Here is a 16,469-nt window from a genome sequence, read left to right on the forward strand (position 1 = left end):
CACCGCAACGTCGTTGGTTGGTCGGTCGGCGGGGAGTTGAAAGTGGATTATCGCCGGGCCGATGATAAGCGACGATTAAAATCAAACAAAGATCGTAATCGAAGACGACACTGCTCCCGTTACCGTTCGTTCTTCCCGGAGCCCAGCTCAAAAGCACCGCTCTCTAAATCTCCCACACCGCACACTCTCTGTCTGATTCGTTTTGGTGTTTCGCTGTTTTCCGAGCCGCTTTCATTCGCCTTTTGACCGCGTTCGCATAATGGCGCAATTGACAACGACGACTACGGCATCGGGGGCCGCGCAGGCGCTGAACGGCGAGTACCTGGACCTGTCCCTAGCCTATGCGGACGAGGATGAGCCAGAGTGCGAGCCCAAGCCGGAGCAGAGACAACCGCTTCTGAATACGGCTGGAAGAAAGCCCTCGCTGAGCGAGCGGCGAAATGTAGATCTACCATATCTGCGGGTCGTCCACGAGAGGGACCGCGAACGCGAGCCGGAAACTGAAGCGACAACAGATTCGTCTCCCGACCAGTCCTCGACCTTTGCTCCCGGCCTGCGGCGCAACTCCATATCCATGCCGTCGGGCATTAATGCCCTGGACCTGGAGGCCCTGCGCCTGCGGCATCAGATGCAGGCCCAAGATGCCCTGCACGAGGAAACCGTGAGTTTTTTTTATTTTCATTTCAATATCGCAAATTGTTTTGATCTATTGGGATATGAACAATCATCGTTGGCGTAATTCGTATTAAAAATGAAATCGCTAGGCGCCTCCACTTTGCGCGTGAGTTACACAGAAAAATTCCCCCGAAAATAATACCCAAAACGTTAATTGACTTTTAATTATATAGTAGTAACTTGGCGAACAATCCACATGTGACAAAACTTGAAATTCAGTTAATGCAAACACGTTTCAGTGCCCTCAGCCATCACATGATTCCAGATGGTCCCATACATATGTACTTGTATTTTAGTGACCCCCCAAAATTTGTAGATCAACATGATTGTTGGGAAATTGCATTCCCTTTACACAGCTGATTGTACATATGCATGTGTGTATGTATGTACATGTAGTATATCCGCACAAATTGAGTGATCATACCCGATACTCGTGGAGTAAAAGGTTTAATACCCTACAATGGAAATTCATTGTGAACATCCAAAACATTTCTTTTTTTTGGCGGTAGGTTCATTAGAGGATTAGACTAGAACTGGGGCACAACGTTCAGGTATAAGACCGCTAAGGTGGTTAAGAAGCGTATTTGGCATGTGTGAAAATATCAAAATAACTTCAAAATGTTCAAAGAAAAATAGCATGGCTCCGTCTAAGCGGCTATGATCTGGCTATGGCTAGATAATATGTACATATGTACATATAATAAATATAAAAATTGCCATTCACTAAATTCGTCACACTAGCAAGTAATCGTGGACACAGAATACCACAATTTTTTCCTTTGGTATATTATTTTATTATTATATTATATTTTAGCCCGTTTTATATTAAAAGCAGAGATATAGCATTTAGAAAAAAACATTATTTCAAAGATACAGTCCACATTGTAGTACAGCAAGTAGCAGGTATTCCACAGTCTCCATTATAGCTCTATACTTGTTATTTGCATTCAGCGACGCGTTCAGTTTTTTCCGTGAGACATTAGGTTTATTTTCGATTTATTTGCACTACAACTGATTGTTAATGTCGGCGGCAGATGAGCAGATTGAAGCGATATATAAGTTACGCTAATTACGAAGGTGTGAATCAGGGCAGGGGGAAGGGACAGAAGGCAGATCGGGCAGGCCGGTGCCATCCGTCTAACTGGTTATCTGGTGTATGAGTGATTTACCTAAGCAATCATCAGCAATCCACACACTTGCGCCACCCCAGACATCAGCTGTGGGTTTATACGACCCCGCCCAGAGGTATGCAATGGTTTCCAGAGAGAGAGTTATAATTATCTATATTCGGTCAAAAATGCTCTTTACTCTCCCCATACAAATTATCTGGATCTTTCTCCATTCGATTTCCCAGAAGTTGAGTTAGGTTTTAACTTAATAAAGATAAGTATAAATGTAAACTTTGATGAATTTTATTGGGACAATTTTTGATCAAATCCACTGGACGTGAAATTGAGATTAAGAAATCTATCTTCGTAAAGATTGATAGCATTTTACATATATTTGTCTCAAATTCAGTCCCTCGATTGGTTTTCCGATAATGCAACATTGAGAACAGCTGAAAACCGGGTCGGAATCCATGTGAAACGGGTGTGATCTGGCTACGAAGCGGTTCAGAACTGGTGTCTGGTCTGCCAACCGGTTGCCGAACGATAATGCGAGTGCGCGAGAGCCCCTTCCAGGCGTAAAGTCTCCCGTTTGTGGCGAATCTCTGAGCCGCCGCCGCCACACCGCGGGACAGTTATTTATGGCCAGTAGTCACGATTAAAGGCTAAATCCGGCCGACACGGCGCTAGTCGATGGAAACAACGCCTGTACGTAGCCAATCAGAGAGTGCTGGCCGCAATTAATTTACGACTGCGGGTTAATTCTATCAAAATCAAATTCCCACACGGGCCCCGTATTCCCGAGAGAAACCATCCGATCCACTCAAGGTGTATTACATGCAAGGTGGGGCTTACAAAAGTGTCAGATTGTGGTTTAGTTGATATAATTTATCTTATAGCTGATGTTAATAATTCCACCTACGCTATTTGAGAAATATTGACGGCAAACGCATAACGATACATGTACATATGTAACATATCCAATTCAATCGATTTTTCTGTTGGTAAAATAAAAAAAAATGTTTTCTAACCTTGATAGCCTTAGTCAAAAAAAGAAGAAAGAAAAACAAATTGATTTTTTACGTGAATGACAAAATTTACCGATAGAAATACACTTTGTGCGCCAGCCAACCCGATCAACCTGCTCTCTTGCGCTCACAACTCTCTCAACGCCGTAGAGCGGTGGAATGGCGGAGAGCGCTGAGCCGGAGTGTGGGTGTCAATATTCACACTCAAACAAAGCAGTGACTGCTCTCCCAGAAACGCTGGCAGCACTGGCGAGCTATTAAAACGCATAAATTAAGGCGAACCCGGCGCCGCAAATACAATATTCAGGCAATAGCAATCCGGCAATTATCAAACGGACGGACAACTCCAGAGCATTAACAGCGCGATATCAGTGGAAGGTGTACGTCCAACGGCAGCAGTTCTAGTGATAGTGATAGTGATTGAAAGTGTAATTGAGATTGCAACGGTACTTGGTCATCTGTAGAGAGTGTAAAGTCTGTGGGAGTCATATATCCATCCTGTACTAAATGTTGCTTTGATGATCAATGCTGAAATGAGCTCACCAAACTGCAGTCGCTTCACGCTTTCTAGTGTGATGCCGGAGGATCGACCACCTGAAAAGGATACACATATCGATAAGGATACAAATACAGAAATGGAAATGGCTACGGCTACGGATGAGGCAGGTACTAAGTGTGGCTCGGACCCCATCATTGCGTCAAAGAGTCTGTAGGAATTACATTTTTTTTTTGTGTATGGAAAAGGTTATTGTTGCCAAAAAATCGTTCTGTCCGTAATGGGAAATTGTACTGTATTCTGTATACCAATCCTTAGCGAACGTCTGTTATCCAGTAAAGTGCTTTAGTGAGTAATATTCATCTTAATCGTCTACCGTATGTGACGACGATGACTTGGAAAAACGATCTGCATGAAGGGCTTTAAATTCTCCGTTTCACTAGATTTCTACTTGGAATCTGCGGCCTTCCCGCTTATTGCATATTGATACGAGTATCCGGTATCTGGAGACCTTGGCTGGGGGCTCCGTTCTGCGGTCAGTCGCGCAATCATGCTAATTGCACTCACCTCGCCAAACCTCTCGGAACTCGGAACAGTAGGTGCCAAAAGGTACCCTAGTCCCCCAGTCTCACAACCCGCTCTCGATTTCCCCCGTCCCCACTCAGTTCGCCCTTACAATTAATGACTGTGTGGACTATCAATTTTTTATAGTAATAAAGTATAATATAAAATAACCCATTAATGGGGTGCTTTCAGATAGCCGATGATGCGACTTCAAGCCTGGGAACGCCGGCCACTACGCCAGGCACCACCACGTTAAATACGCCGGATAAGGGCACAGGCGCTACCACCATTAATTTCGCTTCAACCCCCAACGATGATGACAGTGACGATGAGTTCGGGAATGTCAAGAAACGGGTTTATCGGTGAGTTGATAGTAAGGGAAGGGCTAGGACCCTTAAGGCTCTCATAGATATGCTTTCAAGAGAGGGAAGCCTAGAACTTAGAGAACTATCAGCCAGTGCATATTCTATTGTATTCCTAGATGATCACGAATGAGGAAATGCTTTCTTTGCACCCACCGTGCGGACTGGCAGTAGTTCAGATCCAGATCTTGTACGACTAAGTTTGATCTTAACCCAATTTATTCATATTCCACTTTGTGGCACGCTCAAAGCTCTTTGAGCACATTGTGTACCATTGTGATTCATCGGGCAATTAGATTAATTAATAATAAGTCGCTGTTTTTGTCTCTCTGAACCAGACAGTAATTCGAATAATTTCTCGAACGACTGGAACGTGCCTTTCCCAACATTCCGGCAAATGGGGATTACAGAGTGGAGTGTCACTTACAGTTGCGGGCCATTTCCCCGCTAATTGAAATGCAATTTGTATTCGATTCTAGATAGACCCCCACACCTCACCACCAATGGATGCAACGAGTGCATTTAGTGGCGCTGAAAATGTCTATCATTATTCCGCTTTTGATTGCTGGCTTATATTACAGTCATTTTCTACTGCCTTAACATTCTCTTAACAGAGCAGAAAGCACTGCTGTTGAAAGCTGTCGAAAAGAACTGTAAGCCGAGCTTTAGCTTCTCCATGCAGGCAAACAAGTTTCTTTCGGGTAGAAAAGCTTTACACGCACACGCAAACAAACGAGAGCGCAGCAATTCAGCAGATTAAGCGCATTACACGGCCAGATACAAGGTGGGACAAGGACAGCGACAGCGAATCTCCAATCTGACGACAGTCTCCGATGCGATGATAAGTTAATTTGGAGGAAGCTTAAGCCAGACAGACAGCAGAGCAACGGCATCTCTATATTTCCATAAATGTACATATGTAGAACGGACACAGCAGAGGTCAACACAACAGAAGTGGTTAAAGACAATTGAAAAAACTTGAAGCTATACATATGTGCGAAAAAAGTCTCTCTCTATATATAAGTACATGTATACATATGTATTTATGTATAAAGATTCACATTTAAAGAGGCAGTCGCTAAGATTACAATTTAAAATACGGAACACCTATTCCTCAGCAAAATCAAAAGATTAAACTATTGTTTAACAAGAAAGAAAAGCAAGCTTGTTAAGGCTTTAGCTATCAGATCTATCGTTTCTGAGGCATTCTTATGGCAGATCAATCTCCCTTTTTTTTCAACTTCTTCAATTCCATCACTATAGCCATCTAAGTCCTACGCTAAATTTGTTTTAAATGATATGATGATCCGATAACTTAAGGACATCTCGCTTTGGCCATTTCTCAAGCTTGATCTTGACAGGACACCTCCTGCAACCGTAGAAAAAACTTTATAGCACACTATAGTAAAGATATCCTGTAAGTAGCTACATCATTGGGCGGCACTGTTGCGACACATGTTGAGACAAGTGGCACAGGCACAGCTGTATAGTACTATAACTGTATCTGTATGTTAATGGCGCGCAATGATAGATATGAACGAAGCTCCCTCCGCTCAGTTGATGATCGTGATTAGCCGTGATAACAACGCGAGAATATCTATCTCCCTGTAGACAGATCTCAACCGATCTATATATCTGTGGTATATCTGAAAAGTAGAAGTGTCTGTTCGAGCCGCGTTTTAATAGCAGTGTTTATGAGCCCAGCCAGGGTCCCGTCCCGCTTATCGCCGACAGTATTTTAAATTGTAAATAAATCAAACAAATACATACAGCCGCACTTCAAGTAAATATAATTATATGTACATATACTCGTTCGGGGTATCAGCAGCCTAGAGCAATGTCCCAGTTTATGCGCCAGTTTCTGTTTGGGGTTTCCAGATTTGTTTGCTACAGAGTTTTGCATACCAGCAATACAGATCCACAGATCCCAACCGATGCATATAATTTGTGTTATACACATTGAGAGTGGTCCATTGAGAATGGGAGTGCGAGTGCTCCCCATTTTCAAGAATGTTTTTCCGCTGTCGTCCGGCTCAAGTTCGTCTCAAGATGTTAACAAGCGCGGAGCGCCGATACGGGTGATAAGCTCTTCATCGCTATCGAGTGGGTGTGCCCTCAAATAGAGGGCTTTGGTTATGGGACACGTTCGCATCGAATGCCTCCGATGTGTGCCATATCTGATCGGGGGGTTTGACATGGGGCCATCTGTGCCACGCATCAGCTGACATCGGATGTATATATGGGGGCTATATGGGGCTTTCCTTATCGGGATCGTAAATGATTTTGGGCATTATCTACTCCCTGTCATATATCACACAGACAGCGACGTCTCTCTGACTGACTGTTTTCCGTTTTCCTTCAAGCGATCGCTTTCGCAACCGGAGACGTGCCTCGATCGCCCCTCTACCGGCCCTGCGACTCAACAGCAAAGAGATGTTGGCCAGCGATTTCGATACCCACAGCCTAGCCAGCAACCAGGCCTCGATAACAAGCGTCAACTCTCTGGCCAGCTTGTTGCGCGAAAAGATGCAGGTGAGTAAGAGGGAGATCTCTTAAAATAATTTCGAAATTGAAGGGATCATTTTATCATCTCCTGTCCGTGTGTTTTTACTTAGGCCTTTCCCCAGCTAATACGCAAGAAGAAACGGGAGACTAAGGACTACAAGATCAAGATATTCGTCATCATTATGTTCTTCATCATTATATTTCTGGTAAGCCCTTGAGTACTATCTCAGACAAGCTCCCAATGAGCCAGCGACTTACACAATAAATTTCCCATAATGATGTTTGAAGTTGATATTTTTGTAATTGAAAATTTACTTCGTATGATTCTATATATTTAAAACATTTATTTATAATCACACCTCATTATTTGATTTGATTTCTCTGCTCCTAAATAAACCAAACAACAACGAATTGCGAATGCCCATGGATCGATAAAAGTAATTTTTATTGACACGTGATATTGACAAGGGGGAAGGAAATGAATTAAATGACTAATTAACACTGACAACGTTTCCTATTACTTATTTTCAATTAATTAAACAATAATATTATTTGAGTTTAGCTCATTGAGGAAAATCGTTCAGACAAGTCCACTATCATACAACTTTTGTTAGTCCTCTTATAAATTCGGCAGCTCCTATTTTTATACCCGATACTCAAAATGAGTATTGGGGTATATTAGATTTGTGGTCAAAGTGGATGTGTGTAACGTCCAGAAGGAATCGTTTCCGACCCCATAAAGTATATATATTCTTGATCAGCATCAATAGCCGAGTCGATTGAGCCATGTCTGTCTGTCCGTCTATCCGTCTGTCCGTCCCCTTCAGCGCCTAATGCTCAAAGACTATAAGAGCTAGAGCAACGATGTTTTGGATCCAGACTTCTGTGATATGTCACTGCTACAAAAATATTTCAAAACTTTGCCCCGCCCACTTCCGCCCCCACAAGGGCGAAAATCTGTGGCATCCACAATTTTAAAGATACGATAAAACCAAAAACGCAGAATCGTAGAGAATGACCATATCTTTTAGACTGCAGAATCTGAATTGGATCGTATTATTATTATAACCAGCATCAAGAAAACAATTTCATTTTTTCTCGCCCTGTCTCTCTCTAACACACACGTAGCATAGGCGGCTTTGCTTAGAGTAAAACATTAGCTACTAGATCTCAGAGACTATAAAAGCTAGAGCAACCAAATTTGGTATCCACACTCCTAATATATCGGACCGAGACGAGTTTGTTTCAAAATTTCGCCACACCCCCTTCCGAACCCGCAAAGGATGAAAATCTGGGGATATTCATAAATCTCAGAGACTATAAAAGCTAGAGTAACCAAATTTAATATCCGCACTTCTGTTAGATCTCACTATAAAACGTATATCTCAAAATTTCGCCCCACCCCCTTCCGCCTACACAAAGGACGAAAATCTGTTGCATCCACAATATTGCAGATTCGAGAAAACTAAAAACGCAGAATCATAGAGAATGACCATATCTATCCGGTTGCTGAATCTGGATCAGATCGGATAATTTTTGTAGCCAAAAGCAAGAAATCAATTGGCAGTGGCTACGCAGCGCCCGACGTCACGCTCAGACTGATTTTCTGTCTCTCTCGCACGCACTCTTTGTCGTGTCGTTTAATATTAGCGCCGTCTGCCGGAGGAGAGCCATACTGACTTAGTATCGGGTATAACTGTAGAGTTGCGGTGTCCGCAGCAACTCACAACGTTCCCCCTCGTTTTTTTTCCAAATTGTATATTGTTTTAAAAGTAGAAAAAAGTCAATTAAAAAGTTAACAATAAATATATAGCTTTAGTGGGTGAAATCATTGCCGGTCTACTGTGCAATCATACCCAACGTAAACGCGAGTGCACCATCAATATGGGCAAGCTGTTTGAGTATCCGCAGCCCTACCAGTGCCATGCCAGATTCAGGTGTCGCCTCCAGAGACAGAAGTTCACCAGTTGGCAGTTGTACTTTTGGAAACTTTCCTAAACGAATCCCACGGCGGGCTTATTGGGACTTTAGCGCCACGAGGCGGACACGAAGGACACGTGGTTGGATGCATTTTTGAAGTTAATTTTCCTGGGATCATTCCACGCTGATCGACTCCGCCCCAGCTTAGGCAAATGTCGGAGAGCTTTCAACTCTTTTCCGGTGGGCCAGCTAAAGCCCTTCATGGTCGTCGTCTTCGAGCCGATGTGCAGTGCAGACTATTTCTCGGATACCGGCAACATTCCTGGGTCCTCGGCCACCCAAACCACCGATGTCATGGCTCTCCACATGTCCTCAGAGAAGCTGCTTCCACCACTACTGCTAACTATCGAGTCAGCTATCCAGAAATCGAACCTCCTGAGCCGTTGCGGCCATGCCTTCATGTGCATGGCCGTCATCCCCAAGGGTTGCGCGGGAGCCATCAAAAGGAAATATCTTTAGAAAAAGCTGAGCGTCATCATCAAGAAGAGCATTGTCGTTTAGGATCCTGCCGTGCCTAACATGTCATGACTTGGCAAGCCCTCTGCCCTGTGCCCTGTGCCCTGTGCCATATTTTCTGTGTTGTGTCAAGCCCTATTATAACCAACAAACGGTCTAAACAGTCTAATGAACAGTCTGAAAAATAAATGAACAAATTAACAAATGAAAAAATTAAATATACTCGTGCTGATATATTCATCTATACGTATAATCACTCAAAACAATCAGCAACAGTCATTGCTCTTAGAATGCTTCAGAACATAAACAAGGCACATGACTAAGCAACGCTAACTAAAGATGACTAATCAAAGCTGATGTCTATTCTCTAGAGTCTAAAGTCACATTCCATGATTCCAATAAATGCTTTTAAAAAAATACCATTCACGAAAATAGTGTATGTTTCAAAAGAGCTGCTAGTAAGCACACCGTAGTTGCTTAAGAAAATCATACTTCCGATCTTGTCACTCGAAAATCTTGAATCGAAACGTACAAAGTTTACATATTTTAATTTTTGGTCATCAGCTTTATCTGTGTAATACATAAATCGCCAGATATCCTTATGAATTATATAAAACTTTATGTAGGCGCTTTAAGATTACCATAATATCATTAATAACACTAAGCTCAAAATTCTTACGCGTATGAGTACAAATCGGACTAATAGTGGATCCAATATCTCATATTTAACGGACGCCTTAATTTAATAACTATTGCCGAGGAAATCGGATACCATCGTATTTCTATCGATTTTCAAGATAATGGATAGGGGTCCATAGAAAATCTACTGACAAGTTTATTTGTTCATCATTCGTATCATCTGGGATCCACAATTCATAGAAAATTTTTAGATTAGATATGTAGCTATCTAAGCATTCCATTCCATTCATAACTGCAGTCTAAAACTCCCTCTGATGTTTCTCTCTTTCAGATTGGCTATGCCTACATTGCGTACCACCAGCAGGTGCTGACGAAGAGCTACTTCCAGAAGATCAAGTTCAATTCCGTGGACCGCATCTTCCGTATACTGAACCACGACGATAAGGAGGTGATATCGGGGCAGCTGGGTGTGACTCTGAGCAGCGATTCGGCACCGTTTCACTGCCTGGAGGAACAGCGGCGCTCAGACGGTAGCGTCTGCATCGAGTGGAACGGCGTGGCGCGGCTCCATATGAACTTCGAGGACAAAGGCGTCTTTCGGTGCTACACGCTGCAGTGGCAGGCGCTGACGCCCGGCCTTCTGCCCACCGACTGCTACGAACTGAAGCGGGACAACGGCCTGTGGTTTGGCGGAGGCATCACTAAGGGCCAGGAGTGGTCCCTAAGCTACGCCAACTTTGATTTCATGCCCTACGCCAGCGGGGACAGCAAGGTGCACCAGTTCGGGAACGGGGTGAAGCGCTACTTCATTAACTCCATCGGTGTGGCCATGCAGGTGAGCGAACGGACGCCGCTACAGCTGGGCATCAACCGGACGGAGAACCAGTTCTGCCTGCGGGCGGCCAACGATGACTTTACGTTCGTCAATCGGCTGACGGCGCTGCCGCAGCTGGACTACAAGATCTGCACAACGGAGGATATGCGCAGCCTGCACATGCTGATGACGCAACAGAGCCTGTGGGACGGGCTGAAGGAGCAGGACATCCAGGTGCTGCACTCGCTGCTGGAGGAGCCCGTCTGGCGCATACCCAACCAGGACCTGCCCGACTCCCTCAACGAAACAGTCATCTGCGACTACTCGGAAAGTGCCATTGCGATGGGCTTGGGCCATATCGTTATCAACGAGTTCTGGCAGGAGAATATCGGAGACTTTAGCGTGGATCGAGCGCGCTTCCCGACTCTGAAGGACACCATCGATGTGCTCCATCGGCGTGGCTTTAAGGTGGTCTTCACCATTCAGCCGTTTATCAGTACGGACAGCGTAAACTTCAAGGACGCGGTGCGCCGCAAGCTGCTCATCTACGAGCGCCACTCGGAGCGCAGCATACCGGCCCTCACCCGCTACAAGAGCTGCTCCAGCGCCGGCGTTCTGGACATTACCAACAACGCCTCCGTGCCTTGGCTGCTCGAGAAGCTGCAGCGCCTCAAGGAGGAGTATGGCGTGAAGAGCTTCTACCTGGACCTGGGCACTGGCTACAACCTGCCCCACTACTACCAGTGTCGCCAACCGCTCGACAACCCGGACATGTACGCCCGCATGCTGACCGCCAGCCTGGAGGGCGAGGGCCTGATGGCCGTCTCTACGGCCAGCGTGGTGCCCAAGCCGCCCATCTTCCTCAGCACTCCGCCGGCCAATGCCACCTGGGAGGGACTCCGAGAGACCCTGGCCGCCGTCCTCAACTACGGCGTCATTGGTTATCCGTTTGTCCTGCCGGGAGCTATTGGCGGGGACTACCTGCTGGAGCGATCGCTGACCAAAATGGTTACGTTCTATTCGCTCGGCCAGCCGCCGCTCCCTGACCCGGAACTCTTTATTCGCTGGCTGCAGCTAGCTACCTTTTTGCCGGCCATGCAGTTTAGCCATTTGCCCAGTGAGTACCGCAGCGACCTTGTCACACGCGTCGCCCAGGAGATGAAGGAGGTGCGCCAGACGGTGGTGATTGCGCTGCTCAAAAAGTACCTCAGTCCGTCGATGAACGAGGGCCTACCACTGGTGCGGCCCCTCTGGATGATGGATCCCCACGATCCCGCCTGCCTCATTGTGAGCGATGAGTTTTCTGTCGGCGAGGAGCTGATTGTGGCCCCCATCCTAGACGCGGGACGTGAGGAGCGCGAGGGTGAGTCAGTCATCACCCCAGATCCCGCCCTTATTAACCCTATTTTATTCTCGTATTTTTTCTTTAGTGTACCTGCCGCAGGGCGTGTGGAAGGATGGCATCGATGGATCGCTGCGAAAGGGCAGTCGCTGGATGCACGGCTATCGCGTGCCCAAGGACAAGATCGCCTACTTCCGCAAGATGCCTGACAACACGCGCTTTTAGCGGGCCGTTTAGTAATCCCTTTTCCATGTGATATGAACCGAGAGAGCTCTGGCAATTCCCGCATATGTCTATATCGATAACTTATTATAGGTCTATAGAGCATTAAGAATTACTCCTAAATTATATTTTATTTGCTTTTTTTGTGTGTGCGTGTATCATAAGTTAAGTACATCTTTATATGTCCGACGCCCGCGATACCCGAGGCAGCAATCGATCGCCACTCTATCGATATTTGTATCGTTGATCGAGACACTCCCTTGATAGACGCTTGCGCGTAGAGAAAGAACATATATAATAGTCGATTTCTACCGACCATCGAAATGCTTACTCGCTAAATAAATATGTTGTATTTTTACTCGTAATCGTACTCGTAATGTTCCCGTTTCGGTCTATTAGATAGCAATAAATATCCTTCAATCCTTCGATCACTCCCGGGGATTGGGTCGGCACTCGGGCAGCGATGCCCCGCAGGGCTCCGTTTCCGGGGGACGTATCAGGAGGCCGCACTGGTTATCGGCCACGACCACATCATGCTGGTCCAGGCACACGATCGAGCGACGCCGCTGTGGCATTGGGGCACCCGGCTGTTGGCAGGTGAGCGGACAGAACTGCCAGGGACCCGGCCACCAGTGGGCAGGACACTGCTGCTCTGAACAGGAGCGTGTCTGGCGGAGCGGCCGCTTGTTCTTCGCATGCGTCCAGCACGGCAACTTGTCGATAAGCACTGAAATTCATGGAGAATTGAATCAAGAAACGCTTTTAAAGAGTGCAAGAGGAGGAAGTGGGGTTTACCCTTGCCATTATCGTGGCAAATTGGTTCCCGATGCTGGACACCTCCACCGCAGCTGGCCGAGCATACGGTCCAGTTGCTCAGGCGCCAAAGATATTGTCGTCCAGCGCTAGCATTAAACGGGGGCAGCGTGAACTCATAGTAGATGCCTGCATTGCTTTCGTTGCCGCGAACGATCGCCTGTGGATTGGGGAGGATAAAAATCCTTCTGTCTCTTTGGATTGATTTCACTTACGTAAACCGATATGGAATGCTGTATGGGCTGAGGTATTTTAATGGTCTCCTGCTCGTCTATGCGATCGTAGAGGCTCTCGGCGCCGGCGATCTCGAATTCGCCGGGCATGGAGATCAGGCTGTCGCCATTCAGGTAGAACTTGTCTGGACTCTGGGACATGCCGATGGCAAGGAAGTGGGGTGAGTTGGCCTGCTCCCTGATGAGAATGTGGCGGGCGCGTGACGGTATGCTGACAATCTCTACGTAGGCACCATCTTTGGCGCTAAACGGCTCCTCGTATGTGTCCCTCACTGGTTTGCACTGATCGCCACCACCGCCGCAGACACCGCAACGATCGTCCTGCATGTCCGAGTCAACGATCCAATCGCAACCAACTTTCTGGATGAAATGCTCGTTTAATTGATCGGGGTTTGAAGCAGGGTTTGCGAAGTAGCGCGACATACGAATAAGGACCGCTCGATCCCGCTCGGGGATCGATCGTCGCCTACCTTACCTTGCAGATGCCGTCGATGCACATGTTGTTGGTCCCCAGTGTGCAGGGCGTTCCGTCCAGCACCGTCTCACCCCAGTTGGCGATGATCGTGTCGTCCACATCGCTGCAGAACAGTCGACAGGGGTTGTCTGCAAAGAGATCAAGCGATTATCAATCGATCTTGGTGGGGATTCCCACTTCCATTCCTATCTTACTTTTGTCGAAGAAGGGCAGCCACTTGTACGTCGCCCCCTGGTAGCTAACGTTGTCGTAGCGCGCGCACTGCTGGGCCCGGAAGCTCGGCTCCTGCTCTGGACAGAGCCGCTTGCGACAGATCTTGTACCGTTTACGCTCCCCAATACAGAATACGCCACCGTTGGCCGGCACCGGGGAGTCGCATTCCCGTTGCTGCGTGGAAACGCCACCCCCGCAGCTGCGCGAGCACTCGCTCCACTCGCTCCAGTTGCCCCAGCCTCCGTTGACGGCCGCCAGCTCCTCGCGGCGCACACACTTACCGTTCTGGCACCACTTGTTCCGTCCGCAGCTGGTACCAGGTGCCGTGGGCCGCATATTGGTCACGCACTCGCCGTTCACGCGGCACCACAGCGTCGAGCAGAACTCATGCGGGGCGGAGCAGGCGCCCACCTCGCTGTCGGTGGTCAGGTTGAACTGCATCCGACACTGGCCGCGTGCATTGTACCTCGCCCCGGGCAGTTCGCCCGTATAGTTGTACTCGTCCAGCGGCGTTGGCGGATCGTCGAGGCACTCGCCTAGGCCCTGGCTAAAAAAATAGTCCAAATATATGCACATTCAGAATCAGGATCAGGATCAGGATCGCCGGTATCTACTAGCTTCTACTTACTCGAGGAAATGCGTTATGTACTTGCGGCTGCAGTTTGACCAGCAAACCTGCAGCGTGTCTGCTCCAAAGGTAGGCGTCATGATATGGACAATGGGCCCCACCCGGGGATGGCAGCCGATCTTGGCCGTGTCATGGAACATGCCAAAGCTGGGAATGGAAAAAGAATAAAGGAAGAAGAAATTAAAAGTGAATCAACATCTGATAGCAGCAGCAGGATTCAAGAATCCAAAGAACGGAATTTAAGAGATGTATAAGATCTAAAAGATCTATAATCTAAGGAAATAGAAAAGTGTACCCTTAGTGTACACATATGTAGAGAAATGCTCGTAGGGAAACAAAATCAAATTCGGTTTGATCGCGTGAAGCTAATGGCTAATACAAAGTTGTAAGCACCTCCTCTTACTTCTCCTACAACCAGCCCCTGCGCCAATCAGTAGTCTAAAACCTGATTATTAGAAAAATAAATTTATCCAATCAAGGGAGACATACGGATACTACAGATATACGTGTATCCGAGCGAAGTGGCAGCAACAATGAAAACAAAACAAACCGTGAAAAACAAAACACCGGCCCGTGGCGACGTACCGCCTATTGTTCCACCTCATTGACGGGGATTCCTGCGGCCAACACTTACACAACTATCGATCCAATCCAGGGGTAAACCAAACAGATATCCAAATACCCTTTTTGGTGATTAGATACGGATATATGTACTTAGAAAATGTAGTTGGTACTTTTCTGTCATACTCAAAGAGTATAGGGGTAGTGGATTTATGCAACACTTAGAAAAAATCGTTTCCGAGCCCATAAAGTATAGTATATATTCTTGGTGAAGCGGAGGGGAGCCGCACTGACTGAGTACCGCGTATGAAGTAGAGCCGCGGCCTTTGCTACGGCTCACAACGTTACCGCTCGATTTAGTTTTTTTTTCTTTGAAGGATTAGAAATGGATGCGTCAAATTCTTCCTACAGCAGCTATGACCTGGTGTTCACATTTTTACATATCTAGAATATACATATTATAAGAGATACAGATCATATCAATCCAGAAACCAGACGGTAGCAGAGAGGGTGCCGCCTCTGGAACTGGATGACGATTGAGCCGCGGGCGGCGGGTTATGCGACTGTTCCGACTTGTGTTCGGGTTGAGTCAATCGCGGACGGTGATCACGCTAGACTGACTGACGGGCACTTGGCTGCGCTTAAAAGGCGTTTTACAACAAATCCACTTGGCACGAACACCGTGCACACACCGAATCTGAATGAATGTGAATGCGAATGTGTGTGCTCAAACCAGATAAGCCCCAAACGAAACCGGACAGAGACACTGCTCCACCAACACATGACGAGAAGCTAAGCGACGCGATAGCGGTGCGACAGTAGTCTGTGGGGAATCACTGTGAATCACTTTGGGTACAACAATTCCATATTCAAAGTTCAACTGATTACGGAAAGTGGATAGGTGTCCTTCTGAGCGCCTAAGTTTTTATAACGGACTAAACGAAAATAGAGATAGAAACAAAAGATTTCAAAGTCTTGGTTCTCTAATATATCTGTTTTCTGGATGAGTTTCCATCTTGCTGTCATTGATATTTCAGATCTTTTTAAAAGCGTGGGGCTGCCGCTTTACGTAAGCCCTGGCTTTAAGGAGTCTATTTAAAGAATAAAAAATGGTATTAAAACCTCAATTCAAAGCCGCTCTGAGCAGTGACTGAGGGGTGATTGAAACAGTGATTGGTACCACTCATCCCTGGCTCTCTAAGCTACTCCGATGATTGCCCCCTGATTTGTGTCTCTGTCGCTGGCTTTGCGCCTCGAGACTAATTAAGTTTGAATTGGGAAAGAAACAGGGGGAACACTGCTGCTGACTGGCACTGGTAAACTGTGGGCGTGAGCAACGCAGGCGATCATTGTCACA

The 16,469-nt window shown here is 46.6% G+C and overlaps 2 protein-coding genes across 7 annotated transcripts in view; one reads left to right on the plus strand and one right to left on the minus strand.

The window, feature by feature from the left end:
- Window positions 1–12,554, plus strand: LOC6596877 (myogenesis-regulating glycosidase). 4 transcript variants are annotated; one of them, XM_002022056.2, is made up of 6 exons: window positions 1–661; window positions 4,062–4,231; window positions 6,595–6,763; window positions 6,847–6,942; window positions 10,143–11,988; window positions 12,056–12,554. In XM_002022056.2, the coding sequence occupies exons 1-6, from the start codon at window positions 260–262 to the stop codon at window positions 12,190–12,192; spliced, it is 2,820 nt and encodes a 939-aa protein (XP_002022092.2). In that variant the 5' UTR covers window positions 1–259; the 3' UTR covers window positions 12,193–12,554. The 4 variants fall into 4 exon arrangements, with proteins under 4 accessions (XP_002022092.2, XP_026846030.1, XP_026846032.1 ...); XM_026990229.1 differs by lacking the exon at window positions 1–661 and adding an exon at window positions 3,196–3,471; XM_026990231.1 differs by lacking the exons at window positions 1–661; window positions 4,062–4,231 and adding an exon at window positions 5,849–5,976.
- LOC6596859 (A disintegrin and metalloproteinase with thrombospondin motifs 7) overlaps window positions 12,302–16,469 on the minus strand; it is a 23,173-nt gene continuing 19,005 nt past the window's right edge. For 2 of the 3 annotated variants that reach the window (XM_026990227.1, XM_002022055.2), the window contains exons 8-13: window positions 14,552–14,698; window positions 13,905–14,470; window positions 13,711–13,838; window positions 13,218–13,595; window positions 12,985–13,162; window positions 12,302–12,916 (exon numbers count right to left, since the gene is read on the minus strand). In XM_026990227.1, the coding sequence (XP_026846028.1) occupies window positions 12,618–12,916; window positions 12,985–13,162; window positions 13,218–13,595; window positions 13,711–13,838; window positions 13,905–14,470; window positions 14,552–14,698 (1,696 nt within the window). In that variant the 3' untranslated portion in view covers window positions 12,302–12,617. Of the gene's footprint in view, window positions 12,917–12,984; window positions 13,163–13,217; window positions 13,596–13,710; window positions 13,839–13,904; window positions 14,471–14,551; window positions 14,699–16,469 lie in introns of those variants that run through there. The other variant, XM_026990228.1, reaches the window with a different exon arrangement.

Source organism: Drosophila persimilis, unplaced genomic scaffold (genome assembly GCF_003286085.1).
Source record: "Drosophila persimilis strain 14011-0111.01,24,50 unplaced genomic scaffold, DperRS2 tig00000520-arrow-pilon, whole genome shotgun sequence".
NCBI classification, from domain to species: domain Eukaryota; kingdom Metazoa; phylum Arthropoda; class Insecta; order Diptera; family Drosophilidae; genus Drosophila; species Drosophila persimilis.